Source organism: Mugil cephalus, chromosome 16, assembly GCF_022458985.1.
Source record: "Mugil cephalus isolate CIBA_MC_2020 chromosome 16, CIBA_Mcephalus_1.1, whole genome shotgun sequence".
In the NCBI taxonomy this organism is placed as follows: Eukaryota; Metazoa; Chordata; class Actinopteri; order Mugiliformes; family Mugilidae; genus Mugil; species Mugil cephalus.
Genome location: NC_061785.1, coordinates 12,994,369 through 13,011,106, shown reverse-complemented (window position 1 = coordinate 13,011,106; position 16,738 = coordinate 12,994,369). Strand labels below are relative to the sequence as shown.

Below are 16,738 nucleotides of genomic sequence, written 5' to 3'. Positions count from 1 at the left end.
GATCTAAGGCAGGAAACACGCCCAAAGATACAGATCGTCAGCCATGAGGGGTACAGCTGCAGTCAGATCATCAGGAAGTGCAGATGCAGCCCTTCAGTAGCTGGATACACTCGGCAGAAATTCAGACGAACCGACAGCTCGGATGACAAACCGAGATCTGGGTGACCGCGCCGACCCTCGTCCTGATCGGCGCGTGCGGGGAAAACCGCTGAATGACATCACAGGAGGTCCAACGGCAGCGGTCAAACCAGTGGTCAACTTTTAGATCACGGCTTAAGGTCCTGCAACGCTGTCAAGAAGCCCCCGATCAATGAGAGATGGAGCCCGGCATCGACGGGCCCAGGCACACAAGAACTGGACAGTCAGTAACTGGAAGAAGATTCTGTGGTCAGATGAGTGAATTTTTCAGCTTTATCTTCCTCCTGCAAACGCGAGGGTGCGCAGAAGGCCTGGCGAAACACTATCTCCAGCATGTACAGTACCTACTGTCAAATCTGGTGGTTTGGGGATGCATGAGCGCTGCTGGTGTTGGTCATCTCACTGTCTGGGATGGCACATTGAACTCTAATAATGCCCCTTACCACACATCCAGGGCCAGTATCCAGGTCTTAGAGTAGCCAGCTCAATCCCTGGACCTGAGCCTCGCTGAAAATCTGAGGTGGATTATCAAAAAGTCTGTTTCAAAGCACAAACCAAAGAATTTAGAGCAATTAAAAGCAGTAATTCAAGAAGATTGAGACAAGAATGTCAGGAGTGCTGAATATCAATTTGATGATGTGATGGTTTATTTAGTTTTTGTTCGGTTTTGAACACATTCTCTGCTATTTGTTGATTTTGATGCCGACAATGTTAAGAACTGACGTATTGAAACTGTCAAGAATCTAGTTTTGTTAAGTTTGTCTTGTAAACAATAAACAAAATAAACATCATTTGTATTCGTAATGTGTCCGTCGAATGCAGCCACACAAGAAAAAGATTTTTCCACAAATATTTCACGATAATATTTGAGATTGTGTAAAATTTTAAGAGTGTCCAAAAACGTCCCCCCCCCCCACTGTACAAGTTAAGTTTTTACATATGTAGTTTTCGTATTTTATCTGCTGAACTTTAAGTCCCCTCCCACAAATATAACATCACAAAAAACTGATTTCGCCCATGTAGGCTGCACATTGTAAATGTTCTGTTTTGAGACAACACTGTAAAAATGATGAAATCAGACACAATTCTTGTTGCACATGTTTTTCTTTATTAATATATATATATATATGAATCTCATTTCTAGGTACAGTCTGATTCATTTGTAATTTAACACCTTTTACAAGTAAAAAAACGTCAATGCATTTTTCTGTCTGACAAAGTTTTAAGAGAAATGACTGAAATTATTGACTCATAACACACTGAAACAATGTCTTTTCCTCTGCCCACATGTTGAACCACTACAGACGACTGAGAAACTGAGAAAGAAATGTGGCCCAAGTAGGTTGTAAAAATAAAAATACATCGTTCTGTGTTAAAGCCTGGTTACTAGTGTCCGTAAAAGGGGAATGTTAAAGCCGTAAAGCACAGAGACGTCAGACACAGAAAATCTTAGTCTTATGTAATCTGATAGGAACATATTTAATTTATTTGGTTTAGTTCTTTATGTAAATAAGAGTCTTTAAAGTTAGACTCAATAATGCAGAAACATCACCAATAACTTGCCGGTTCATTCCAGTATAACAGTGCTACATAAAGTAAAGTCTTAATGCTGGAAGTTTTCAGCATTTGCTTCAAATAACTAAGGAATTTATGATAGATGTAAACATATTAGTAAGTATCAGTATAAATATATAAATATTGCTTTTATTTTTTAGAAAATGTGTTTTTAAGATCAGTTAATTTATCACAACTTTTGATCAAGTGAAATTTGCCAACTGTGTTTTAGCAATATCCAACATCGTAGACTCAGTGGCCAGTTCATTGGTTGCACTAGCGAATGCATGCTAATATAAATTACTGTAAAAATAATGTTCAGTTGACGTTGAAACGGCCAGAAAGGTGGTGAATCAACTGGATGATCACTTTGGAGGAAGAAACATGTGAAACCGGATTGAATTAAAAGTGTTCCTGTTATTTAGCCTTGCCCGCTGACTAAAATGTCCGAAACGCTGGTCAGTGTGATACAACACAACTCAGTGGTTCTATAAACCACAGCCTCCACAGTGAAAACACAGTAGAAACAATAAGCTCACTTATTTGAAACCAGTGCTGAATACCGCAACCTTCATGACGCAAAGCGTTAGCGCAGGACTTTCATACAGGAATGTGTGTACCTAATAAACTACCGACAAAGCCATGACAGTGTGTGTGTGGTAGTAGTAGTAGTAGTGTGTGTGTGTGTTTATATATATATATATATATATATATATATATATATATATATATATATATTAGATAAACAGGAGAATTAGCACTATAAAATAAAATAAAAATAGACCAGTGCTCCATGAAGTTACAATATTTGAAGGAGCTGTTGATTGATTCGTGTTTTCATAGTGGAGACTGTGGACTGCTGTACTGTTGAACTGACACATGTTCCTAATATTTTGACAGTGTCGTCAGCGGTCTAGGCTGAAGACAGAAACACTGCGCCGGTTCATTTAATTAGTAACAGCACCGCAAGCGTCCTCCAACGTGTTCATCGAGTTGAATCACCACCTGTCTGACACCGTTTCAACAGCAACATTACAGTAGTCACGCAGGAGGACCCGTCACATTAGAATGCGCTCACGGGTACCTAATGTTTTGCCAAAGTGGCGTAGGCCTGTCATAAATAAATACATAAATAAATATGCATTAATACGGAGCTATAGACATAGCTCAGTCGGTACTGGTGCTGGACAAATTAGTCTCAACTCGCCCTGCGGTGGTTATAAAATGTTAAAAAAAAAAAGTAGAAGAAGAAAAATCACCCGCTCCGTCTGATCTGAAACTGTCTTTTTCCGCCGCTGCGTCTCTTCACACCACCTGCAGTCAGACATGAGCTCAGCCTCCTTCTAATGCAGCGTGGAAACGCAGTTTACCTGTTAACGGAGAGGGGAAAAAAAAAAAAAAAAAAAAACAATTCTCGTCAAAGGAGAGTTACACAAACATTTACAGTGTAAAGCACTTTGTGCAGTTGAGCTTTAACTGCATTTGCACCCTAATGAAGCCACTGTGTGTGTACACGTCCGTCCATTAATGCTTCAAGTGTCGTAGATCTCAGTTGGAAAGTTAGGAAACCGCCGCGATAATTAAATGAATTGGGGAAATAAAGAAAATCTCTTTATGTAACTTGCATATAGCCTGCTTTTTCTCAATTATTTTATAATTTATTGTTATTAAAATATGCAGGATTTATTACAGCTAAGACACGAAGTCATTTGAAGCTCAGGTAATTAAAATAAACGATCTGCACATTAGTTGAAAGAAAGCCATGAAATAAAGAGTTATAAAAGCATATAAATAACAAATACTTATATATATTTAATTGTAAAATTAGGGAATAAGGAAAGTGACGATTACACATGAAACAAACAACTCAGAAATGGAATAACAAGACAAAATTCAAGCTGTCAATTTAGAATAAAAATGAAAAAAAATTTAAAAAACAATTTGCATGTTAAAAAGCTTTAATACTGAAGGCTTCTAAACATTTTCAGTGCTTAAAATTTGCAGCATTTTGATTGACTTGATTGCCTGCCACGCCCCCCAACCACACACACACACACACACACACACACACACACACACACACACACACACACACACACACACACACACACAAAACAAAAAAAACAAAAAACAAAAAAAAAAGTCATTACTTTGCTCTCCCGGCCACTAATTCAATGTAAGTGTAGGTGAATGCCAAGGAGCCAATCGAGCGTTGGATTGTGACTGTTAGGTTGAAGAGTAGGTCACCACTTTCACAGCAGCCTGTGACAACCACACGTACAAACAAGCCAGTACAGGTTTTAGAATAAACCACACCGAGGATCGGGGATCGTCAACATGCCAGCCAGTTCTCATCAGCAACAACAACAATGCAAAGCTGCTGCTAGGTGTTTCTCATGGTACAGAAACCTTGTGGTTGGACGCTCGTCATTGTCAACATCTGTGCAGCGACCAGGGTACAGCTTCACATCTCACATGCACGGATGCATTAATCTTGACCCCTGTCACACTGTAAACCAGATCTATCAACTGAGACACTACTGGTTATTAAACAATGTGCTTCCTTTAACGACGGTGAGGCCTTGCACAGCTCTACTTTATTTTTCATGATCTGTGATTGTTGCCAACTTATTTTCGATTTCGATTTGGCCGTGATCGGAGAGAATAATAAAAACTAAACATACAGGGTCACAGAAATAGTGGAACCAGGCGTCAGATCATGTATCGTCCAGTCGAATGGATGCAAGCACATGCTGTCGGTAGATTATTTTGCGATTTAAATGGAAAGTTTCAGCTGTGACCGTCATGTGATCGTCTTCATGCAATCAATGTTTTGTCGGAGTAGACTTCCTGTGACGCACTTAATGTTTTGTCATGAGCTCCTGAGCTGTTACTATTCTTGGAAGACAAAATACATGGATTTCACAATCACTGGCGATATTTCTCAAGAAATCTGTTTGATGCACTGCAACATTTAAAAGATCAAAATCAGACAGTCCAACACGTATTGACCCAATTCCCCCCTTAAATCTTACCTACTGGACTAAGTACTGGACTACTAGAAGTTACGGAGACGTCCCCAACTTAACAGCTAAATTCTTGATTTCTGCTGTTTTTAAATCGTCCTCATACGAATTCTGACCTGGAGAAGACCGGTCTCGGGCTCTGCGCAAAAGTCAGAGGCACATATTTTGGACGGTCTTGCAAAAGACGTCTTTCTTGTGTACATTTGTAAAAATCATCTAACCCCAGAACAAGTGCCACAAATGTTGCCTGTGAGCTTTGGCTCAAGCCAGCTGTCGCACACCTGAGCTGACAACTTTCAGCTTGAATATTTTCGGCCTTTTAACACTATGCCACCCAAGTGAAGGAGAAATTAACGAAATGCGTGAACTTTTTGTTAGTTATTCCCACGCACATGACGCAAACACGATAAAAACTGACAATCTGGAGCTTTTGTGATTAATGACTGTGGCAAAATTCAGGAATGTACTTCCAAATTAAGTTTTACGTCCAATGTCTGCACTCTGGAACTAGAACAATAGGGGAATTGATACAATCATCTTTTTAAAAAAAATTTTTTTTTTATTAATATAAGGAAAAGAAAAGGACAATCAGAGTGTCAAATGGTGGGATGGCTGTGAATGTGGTTTGAGAACCAGCTTTTGACAGAGTGGGTGAGTTTAGACCCGTATGTGGTGCAACGATTCCACAAACGAATACGACCTCAGATGAAGTCATGGAAAGGTTGTGAACTGGTTTTGATACCAGTCACACCCAGGGTGTTTGTCACATTCTGTTCGCCACTTGACCCTAAACTGCTTGAGCAATGTCCTGTGCATTTGATTGATTTTCTTTAATATCCTTAGCGCCCCTTTAAACTGGGGAGGTTTGTGCCTTTTATACAGTGTCGAAATTTAAGACCGAATTAGCTTGACATCTCGAATCGAACGAATCCGAACGAACCGACAACATGCTGTGCGTTTTATTGAATCTTATCTCTTCCTTTTGAACACCCTGCTGATGTCAGCGTCTTTATGGCACATTTAGGATATTTGTAACTGGTCAGTGGTCGTTACTCACGCCATGACACAAATGGACACCTTGGAGCTTTGGTGAATAAGGACAACCACTGGCAAATTCAGACATTTAGGTCTGAATCAGTTGGTTTATCTGACATCTGAAATACTCCAAAAAATATTTCACAAAAGTATGCAAAGTTACAGGATCAGATGTTCGGGGCAATGTCTACTGCTACTCCGATATCCAAAAAAACAAGGTGAAATAAGGGTAATTGTTTCTTGTATACGTTACATTGTTCATCCAAGTCGCTTCTTACAGTTACAAGACTTTTTCAGGAAATGCTGCAGGTCAGGTTGCCCTTGTTTCAGATTGTTTTTTTACTATGACCTGGATGACAACAATCATCGCCGACATACCACTCCGATAAATATGATGAAGAGTAGACATTTCTAGATCTAATGAAAAAAAACAGCCAGATCATCAATGCATCAGTGTTTTGATGTTGGGGTAATGCAAGTTCACCAAAACATGGATCACGTTTCATTGGCTGGGGGTGGTTAAGGTCACAGCCCGCAAGCGTCTTTTTAAAGGGTGCCAGTTTCAAGAATCTCTTCCACAAACACCGGAAGAACCCTTGAGAGATGAATAAGACCTCAAACAGCACAGGTAAGGCTTAAAACATCAGGACAGCTGGGAAATTTAAACTAATATTTCATTTTGCAAAAGCATGCGGAAAAACCAGGGAGTATTTTTTAATAAATAAAAGATATACTTGCATTTATTAGTTACTTTTAAGCTGAAAAGTAACACATTAACATTGATAAGTATGTAAAAGTGTGCAGTTAATGGAGTCTTGTTTATGCCTTCATTGTCCGTCATTGTGATGATTCATTACAAAGTTGAGCCTGCATGACTCATTCTGCTTTGATTTGGGTTATATTTATGCCTGAGCACCTCAGCCAAGAAATCTCAACAATATTGTCAAATTAACTCTCTCAAAATATGGTAAAAACGGCAGGCTGCGTACCTTTGATGTCATTAGAAATCAGTCTTAAAACACTCTCAGGCCCATGTTTGTTTCCCTCAAGAGACGATTACTACAGTCTACCCTAGACCAAATGAAAACCTTTTCATCTTTACTGAAAAAAGAAATGAAAGTGGCTGGCGTGCGACCGTCAGTCGTAAAGCCAGTCGTGGTTTCCACCTTCTAACTGAAAAATGACTAAAATATTTAACTGCTGCCCACTCAAACTGTACACAGACATCCACTTCCATCTCACTTTCAGCATGAATGTTACGGCATTTCATGATATTGTGACGTAATGTTGCGCATTCTGCTCTTTGTAAAAAAATAAAAATAATAATAATTATAATAATATGATACAGATTACAGTAAAAGGATGGGGTCTGAGTGAAAATCCAGAAAAGTCGAATTATTCTTAAATAAAATAAAACAGCACAGAATAATCAGACAATAAAGAAGCCGGAGGTGGGGATTTGTTGTTAAGCCACAAAAAGAAAAACTTATTTATCTTATCAAAAATGAATTTGAATTGTGAATTTTTAAGTTTGCAAGTTTTATTTTTAACATTTACGTTAAGAAATAAATATAATTCTTGTATTATGTTAAATGAAAAAATATGAGGTATAATAATTCTTACACAAACATAGCATCCGTTTGTCTACAGAGAGTTGGAAAACTTGGCATCAATAACAGAATAATCATAGACTTAATAGTGACAGTCCAGTGAAAAATAACTGCTGAATCACTTACAACTTTCAAAATGCAGAAAATCTAATGTAATGTTTAGATTTGCAGTATATTGACTGATGGTCTATTGCTGATTATTTTAATTTTTTTTTTTTATGTTTAATCAAGATGTGGATTTTGCCAGCAATGCTCTAATGCATGTGTTATAGTTCAGTCTTTGTGCATACACAGGGGAGTACATGAGAAAAGTCACAAATATCTGGAAAGCATCAAAGGCAGACTAAGGCCCTGATGAGTCAAAACCAGAAGAATTGGTGGCTGGCGACTGTTGACATTAAAATACACCCTTAAGCCGTTTCTTACGCTGCTAAGCAAACAAATAAATGAATATGTATTATCATATCATATATTTCACATAACACTTGAATCTGTAAATGATGTGCACCTTGGACAGATCCAGGTGGCACGCCTTTCGGAAGAGACCGAGACCTACGTTTACGGAAAGCATTGGACCGTTGTCATCTAAGATTATACTGAGTCAATAATGTTTAGCAAAAGCGTGCGGAACTTTGGGTTCTGGCTTCAAAAACTGACATTTCCTTTTGCTATCAGAACAAGTTAAAAACACATCTTTTTAATTTAATTTGTCCGCACATTTCACCGTTAGGGAGATTTTGTGCGTTGCAATGTTAAATACCATTTGACAACGCAAAATTTTGCATGAGTCCATTGATAACGGGATAGTCATCATCACAGTTGAGGATTAGAATTTGAAATTTACCATTTAATGTCCTACAATCTATCAGAGATAATAAACTTGATTATTTCTAACATTTAAACAAATACTGGTTAGTTCTCCTAACTGTCAGACACAAAATGATGTTCCTCTTACCTTAGAGGGGAAATCCTTAATGTAAATAATTAAGTAATTAAAGACAGATCATATTTTGATATTGTTAGTAGAATCACAAGTCTCACAGAGACATGTACTGAAAGATGAAATGATAAAAGGTGATTGTGGAGACTGCCTATAAAGACAGTTTAGCACGCGACACTGACTGATCTGTCAACCTTATGCCTACCCACGATTTCCCCTGTGCCAACGACCTCATGCCAGTGTCACGCAACCCAGCGCAAAATGACTAAAATATCACAGCTGCTTAGTCAAACTGTGGAACGCAACTGCAGCTCTGTGACTTTCAGCCTGATTGTAAAAGGGTTGGTGTTTCCTGATATCGTGCCATGCAGCACAAAACTCATCTCAAAGTCACACAGATAGGAACATTTTATATTTTTGAGCAATAATAAGTCCTCAAGCAAGTTGGTCTCGCTGTGGCTTTAGCAGAAGCCCAGAATGACTTGATGATTTCTTGTCAGACGTATCAAAAACAGAACTCACTTCTGTTCTGTTATTTGACCCAAACTGTTGGTCACTGACTGTACCATTTTTGCATAGAACCATTTTGTGCAGTAGTTTTCGAGTTTTAGAATTTGTCTTGCACCGTTTCACATTTACTTCTGATATCTCTTCTAAATGCGAGACAGTACACATTGCAGACTTCATCATTATTGTGTGTGTTAGCATTCAAACCGACATTTGAATAATTAGCAGGGTTTGTTCCATTCGCCTACTAGTTAAGAGAATTAGCATGCAAACATTTGTCAATTAGCCCAAATCTATACAATTTACATACTTTTTTTGTTTGATCATATCTTCTCTCATATCTCAATTCTCAATGTATAGATAGATGTTTTACAAGTCTTTATTTTCTCCCCACCAGCAATGGCTGACTACTTTTGTGAGGGTAACTGTGACTCGTTGAATGACTCCAGCTACTCTACATATTACGATTACGGTGATGGTTCTGACTTCTGCGGTGGAGACAAGCGCCAGGAGGAAATTTTCAACATCTTCCAGACCTGTTTTTTCTGCGTGATCTTCCTGCTGGGCGTGCTGGGAAACTGCCTGGTGATTGCCACCTTTGCATTGTACCGCCGCTTCCGCCTACGCTCCATGACCGACATCTTCCTGTTTGCCCTGGCGGTAGCTGACCTCCTCTTGCTCCTCACCCTTCCATTGCAAGGTGTCGACACTCACCTGGGTTGGATCTTCTCTGTACCCCTCTGCAAGACCATGCGTGCATGCTACGCTATTAACACCTATAGTGGGCTGCTGCTGCTGGCCTGCATCAGCGTTGACCGCTACATGGTGGTGGCACGAGCCCAAGAGATGCTAAGGCTACGCAGTCAGATATTAACAGGTGGGAAGCTAGCTGCTGTAGGCGTGTGGCTTGTTGCGGTTCTCCTTAGCCTGCCTGAAATTCTCTATTCTGGGGTGACACTGAATGAGGCAGACAACAAATCATACTGTGGCATGACAAAGAGTGGGCAAGTCAAAATGGCCACCAACGGAGCCAATATCACCGTCTTCTGCCTGTCCCTCTTCATTATGGTGGTGTGCTACACTTCAATTGCTTGTGTGCTTTGGAAAGGTCGCGTCCATCGGCGAGGGAAGCAGTGGCGCCACCAGAGAACCCTGAAGCTAATGGTAGCTCTGGTGCTGGTTTTTCTTGCATTCCAGCTGCCGTACACAGTGGTGCTGTCTCGCAGAATAGCGTTTCAGTCCTGCGATTTTCTGATTGCGTACATCACCTGCACTTTGGCATACACCCGCTGTTGCCTCAACCCCATCCTGTATGCCCTGGTTGGTGTGCGTTTCCGTAAGGACGTTATGACTCTGATCCACCATTGGGGCTGTCCATGTGGCATCCGAGTGGTGCTTCCCACGGAGAGCTCCGTATCCATCTCCGCCTCCTCGCCGGCACTCACCATGCTCTCAGCTTGTTCTCCAACATCTCCAGAAGGCAGTTATTCCAGCAGTGACACAGCAACCCCTGTCAAGTTTCAGTTTCCAGGGAAACAAAAAGACTAGTGAACAGTAAACCACATACAGATATCACGAGGAAGCCATAAACTCAATTGACTGGGCCTAAATCATTGTGACATTTCTAACATATGGATAACTGTTAGCACATTTACAAATGGTGCTAACCACAAATACAATGAAAGTATAAGAAAAGATTAAATACTGTACAAAAATTATGAATGTCTTTTCCAAATTTAATGTAAACATGTAACATTAACATGGCATTAAGACAAAGGTCAAGGATCAACAAAACCAGCGAGATTCATGTTCTGGGGAGTTTAGCCCAAAATGCTTAAAAAAGAACATAGATTGCTTTGAATTGCTAGTTTTAGCATGCTAACACATCCATAGTGACAGTAAATAGAACAAACAAAGTGTAAATAAACAAAGAGGTTTATGTCTATACCAAATTTTGTCTGTCTTTTCAAAAGAAATTTGCTGAAACGCAACTTCATGGTGACGCTGAACTTGAAGGTCAAGGATTATCCTCTGGTGAGTTGAGTATTAAAAAAGGAACCCATAAATTGAATAGATTGGGGCTAAATCACTGAACTTGTCTCGTGTTGAATTCACTTGGCAAGTACATGTGGAAGATTTCAATACTGGCGTCAGGAGGTGAAATTTAAGGAGTCATGAAAAGGCGTCCCGAATTTCAGGATCCTCATAAGCTCCAGGTTATGGCACATAGTCTCAAATTTATTTGCCAATATTCGCCATTAAACAAAAATATAAATGGAAAATCTAAGGGCCTTAAAGGTGGCTTCTAGATTTAAAACCAAAGTCAATTGCTCATAAAGAGCTAAATCCTCCTGTCAGAGGGGTCCTATATCAAAACTAGGAGTCCAATATAGGTAGATTGGTGAAATTGTGTTGCCCAGTGTTCTCGGTTGTATAACCACCTGAGCTCACACACTGGTTGTCCCTAAATGAACCCTGGCATATTTAAATTACATTTGATCTCCTGTTCACCAGTCCAGCCAGGACCCTTTGTTTTATAGTTGTTTGCATTATCACGCTTGTGTTTTCATTATATTGGATTATTGTACCTCGAAACCTTCAGGACACCACTATGATTTAATAATCTAAAATGTAATAAAGAAACAGAGGCTGAGAAGCTAGTTGCTGCTAAGCTAGTTAGCTCCTAGCTGGTGTTACTTACTTTCCACAGAATGTTTTATTGGTTACTTTAATTAGTCAAATGTAGATCTGTTAAAGCTGGTACTTTTACATGAAAAGGGCTTTAAATATAGACATGACTTCCGCTTTATCTGACTAAACGCACAGTATGCAAGGCTTTTATATATAGATTTATTTTACTTCTTTTTTTGGTAAAATACATGTCCGACAGATTTGTGAAAGCGTTTGTCAGAGATAAAATCCTCGGAAATGAAATATCTGATCAGAGCGAGATCTGACAAAGCACTCAGTGCAGTCTTGCGGATGTTTGAAAAACTCGTTGGTGATGAGACGTTTGTCACTTAAAGCATCTTGTGGTCCAATCTTCAGTCGTCATTAGTCACAGTGGCCTACAACAGATGCCAGATGGTCATACTTTGTTTCATCCGGTTGTTGTTTATCAGCCGACAGACGATAAACTTGAGATTTTCGTAATCCTAACCACAAGTTGACATGCAAACAGAAGCGCAAGCGTGCTTTTATTTCAGGGAAGGGAAACTCCGCACACTTATTTATCTTAAAACGCAGTGTCAGCGTTGCGATTCATGTTTTTTTTCTTTTGACTTGATGTTCAATATGTACAAATGTATATACACTCCATATTATACTATGTATATTATAAGGCGATAAAGGCACACTGTTTCCCCAACACTGAGTTGTTTTTTTGCGGGGGCCAGTTGTGGGTGAAAGCTAAATATAAAATGTAAGATGTAATATTTCATTGTCTGTTGATTTCCTGCAATGTTTCCATGGCTCTGTTGTTCTTTTCACAATTTTAATACGGATTTGTAAAAAAATCTGTTGAAAACAGATTTATATTTGATTGAATATTTATTATTGTTATTATTATCATCTACATCAGATGCTTAAGGCTTAAAGAATACAATTGTATTGTACATATTTTATGCATCTGGTGCTGGCTGTTTGACTGTCTACAAAAAAATAACTCAAGCTAACACAAATAAAACCTTTTTTCACTCGATACGATTTATGTATACTGCATCAGATGTTATTATTTATTAATAATATACAATGCAATTGCATGATATTTTATTTGTTGTATTCATAAGCCGTGTATCACGGTCCAAAGCACTTCTTGTATAACTTTATCCTCATGGCTCAAGTCTTCATCCTAAAACTAAAAAGTCATGTACTTCACATGGACTTTTTCAGATACACTCCTGTTGCCTTCAAAGCTTGCGAAAGCTCCACATTACTCACAGAAACTGGGAACCATCTGTAACCACTTGTCTCTTTATTGTGTGTAAATGCTGTTAGCATGCCACAGTAGAAACTGTATTTACATTTAAAACAGTTAAAAAGGTCTAAACCAGCCATCATAAATGCGTCTCTCACGGCTTGCTGCTTCTTTCCTACATGCACATGCAGAGAGAGATCTAATTTCTGCACACGACTATATCCATTTGTGTTTTTCTCTGCATTGTACATTACAAGTGTTTGTGTGAAAACTGATGACTATTAATTCACCCTCCAAATGAAGAGACGCAGTGTGTTGCGGTGGAGGTGTTAAAAGAAGAGCAGACTTCAAGACTCCGATGCACCAACATGCTTGTTTTGCATTTTTCATTTTGACACTCACAGCAAGCACACAACGTGAAATGCTGTCACGACCCATCAGTTCTTTAATAGCTTCCTAAAATCGGACAGACTGAAGCATGGAAACCAAGTCAAGTCTGTGACCTCTTTTCTCGTTTACAGCTTGCGAAGTATGTGGTTTGACGTCGGCTCAAATAAGCAAGGCCTTCCTTTAAAGAGTTGCCGTCTCAGTGGCAGCATGTGTTGCTCCAAAAAAAAAAACTAAACTTACACCTTAGTCAGTCCTATTTTAGTGTAATCGTCATATATCGGGTAGGATCACAACTTTATTTTAAGAAATTTGATTATTTTTTGAAATGTCAAAATAATAGAAAGAAAGACTTATTTGACCTTTTATTTCATCACATTCCCAGTGGGATACAAGTTTATATCCAAATAACATAAGAAAAATCTTATTTTTTTTATTATACTATGTTAAGGGTAAAAATGTGTTTTTTTATTTTATGTTGTTGTTGTTGTTGTTGTTGTTGCTGTATCAAGTTTCACTTCCTAACTAACTTGGGTCTGAGTTGCTAAATATGGCACAGAAGTGACATAATGAGTAAGAAAAATCCTTGAGATTTATATGTCGCGCTTGAGAAAAGACCAAAACTAGTAAGAGGCAAATTATAAGTAAATTAATTTCCTGAGATATAGAAATGTATTGTGCAGAGGATTTCTGTGGTCCTTTCATTGTGGAGGAAACTCATCAGCAGCTCTAACAAATACTGTAGAACTTTTAATTGGGTCAAATATTTCAGGTGTTCTTCCAGAAGCTTCTTACAAAACGCTGAAGGAATTTAAACACATTCTTCCCAACAGAACAGGTGGAACGGGTTTAAAAACAACAAAACAAAAAGGCACAAAAGACATTTGCATTTTTTTTATTCAGATTTATGCACATCAGAATTGCACAACTGCCTCTTCAGGCCATTCGCGTATCAACATCAGAACAAATAATGCACATATAATCATATAATCATGGCATCTTGTGTATCCACCTTGAGGGGAATCACCCCAGAAAAATAAACACATACATCCAAAGAAGGAAAAACAACAACAACAAAAAGTCAGTCTCACTGTAAAATTTGAAAATCACGAAACACATTTTATGTTGGACTGAGATCAGGTGCTTTGAGAAGACCGTCCCTATACCTCTTGGTTTTAATTTCCTTTAACTTTCTTTAACTTCTTTAACTTCCTGATTTCCTCATGATGCCAAATAACTGTTGCAACAGTCCCTCTTGCAGCAAAGCGCCACCGCAACATGCTGCTGCCGCCCCCGTGCTTCACAGCTGGGATGGTGTTCTTTGGCTTCCAAGCCTCCCCACCACCTACAGTCATAAACACTGAATGTAAATGTGGTCTGTCTGAGTGACCACTTTCATCTCATCTCCACATTTCATCTGTCGGTGTGTTGGCTGACAAGCCCTGTGTAGAAATTTCACGCTGTAACTCACAGTTATGACCAGTAGGTGTCAGCCTAACGCAGAGTCTGATAGTGATACTCGGCTATGGCTTCAGTGAAAGTTTGATCACATGTAAGAGTTAGCATCCATGAGGCTGCAATTGATCTTTATTCGACAAAGAGAAACAAAAAATACACGCTTTATTGAAAAAGGTGGTGATTAATTGCCTTTTTTCTTTCACGTCTAGAGTACGTGGCTAAATGGATATAACGTAATTTCCACTTTGTTGTTGTTTGCCTCCAGAAAATATAGAGAAATGTGTTGTTTCTTTAACCAGGAGCAATCTCCGTCCTGAACCTAAAAGCTTTTTATTTCTTAGGGAACAGATTCTAGAGATGTATCCCGGTTTATAGTTACTCTATTATGGTGTTTGTACCACATAAACGTATTTGAACCTCAGCAACATTGGTGAAAGTAGACAAAGAGAACCCAATCAAACAAATGAAATTGAAACATTATACTTGTGTATTGATTTGTTCAAGAAAATTAATCATTTGTACATACCTGTGAGTTGTAAATATAACCCTTGTTTTCGGTATCTGGTGTGACCCCCTCGTGCAACAATAACTAAATGTTTCAGGTAACTGCTGATCAGTCATTTAAAGTGGCTTGGAGGAATTTCAGGTTGAAATTAATTTCAGTTCTGAGGTGTTTGTTGGTTTCCTCACATCGGCTGTTTACTCCAGCTCTTTTCATCTTAGAAACCATATTCGTCTGTGCCATTATTTACTTTCACGAATATGTGTTTTGAAGATCACACTTTTTTTGATTTTTTTTCACACCTCACAGATATGTAATATTGGCACATTTTCCTAAAAAGACAAATACCCAATAGGTCAGTTTCATATGTTCTACTGGGTTGTCTTTGTCTACTTTCCAATCCACTAATATTTTGAGTATTTTTATGCTAAAATGTGTGAAATGCTGAATGGCACTCAAACTTTAGTGATACTATAAACATAGTGATTCTTTTATTTCTTTCAAACAAGTGACCGTGTTGACAAGCAACAATTTAAGAAAAGTCGTTATGCAGGGAGAGTTCGAGTGACGACCTCACAACGTTGGGTCACACTTCATTACCTGGTGTGTGCCGGCCTACCAGGTGTGGCCAGACACACAGGTATCACTGTTACGCTCATTATTAATTAACACCTGTCTCCACCTTCCAGTTACACTCTTATCACTCTGTGGCCACAGCGTTATGTCATTTCTTGCTGCACAACTTATGACTCTGCTTAAGAGCTTGATCCTCTTTAGCCGGCCATTACGAACGGGGTTTGTCGGCTCATTATGAGACTCTCTGATGGCGCAACATGTGAGCATGAATGAGGCTTTGATCACAGGAGGGATCTGGTTCTGTGAGCTGCCAGAGGTTTGCAGTTTGTCACCTCTGGGAACACCCAGCAACACAATGTGAAACGCCTAATTACACCTCTTACTACGTGAAGATTAACGTTGCTTTTTATAAGTTGTAATAAATTCTTTTTGACCTTTTCTTGCAGAGTTTAGCTGGTCTTAATAAACCTCACCTATAAATCACATTTCATAAAAAGTACTATTGTTATTCACCCCACATTTTTAATTTATCTTAACTTAAAAGATATTTTCTTCCACTGTAAATATGCTTTGACTTAATAAAGTTTTCTCCACCATGTCTTAAACTTTGAATTCACATTGTTCAAGTTTGTGCAAGATTTCATGCAACTCTTATGAGTTTGAGGATGTAACCACATTTTGTTTTGGCAGTTCCCAATGGAGAAACTCTGGACCAACTTTCCGCTCTTTTTTCTGTCACCGCTTTGAGTTTGAAAATAAAGTACTGTTAGCGGTGCCTCTCTGGGTGGACCTGATTTTGTGTCACCAAAGTTTTTTTCTTTTACCATCATCGCTACAGCTCTGAATTTTCTTTAAGATCCCATGTAGTCTTGTCACCAGTTAATGAAACTGGTGCATTTATTTATTTTCACAGTGAATGTAGGTTGTGGAAAAAACAACCAAGATGGCCGACTATGTTGCTAGCTTTTATCGTCACTTACTGTATAAATACTGTTCATATGTCAACAGTGAGCATGTCCATTCTGTGTAAAAGGTTCTATTTGAGGACCTTTTTACGCTGTTTAACATAGGTTTTTAAGACAATCAGGG

General features: G+C 38.7%; 1 protein-coding gene across 1 annotated transcript; it reads left to right on the top strand.

Annotated features, from left to right (window-relative positions):
• The first annotated feature begins 6,340 nt into the window (after positions 1–6,340).
• On the top strand, positions 6,341–12,510 carry ccr10 (chemokine (C-C motif) receptor 10). The gene is made up of 2 exons (XM_047609436.1): positions 6,341–6,381; positions 9,208–12,510. The coding sequence occupies exons 1-2, from the start codon at positions 6,357–6,359 to the stop codon at positions 10,356–10,358; spliced, it is 1,176 nt and encodes a 391-aa protein (XP_047465392.1). The 5' UTR covers positions 6,341–6,356; the 3' UTR covers positions 10,359–12,510.
• The last annotated feature ends 4,228 nt before the right edge of the window (positions 12,511–16,738 follow it).

Bases quoted from the DNA above. Each gene is read 5' to 3' on its own strand.
- ccr10 (XM_047609436.1), top strand. From the start codon at position 6,357: ATGAATAAGACCTCAAACAGCACAG. The intron at 6,382-9,207 runs GTAAGGCTTAAA...TCTCCCCACCAG, and splicing joins TAAGACCTCAAACAGCACAG to CAATGGCTGACTACTTTTGT.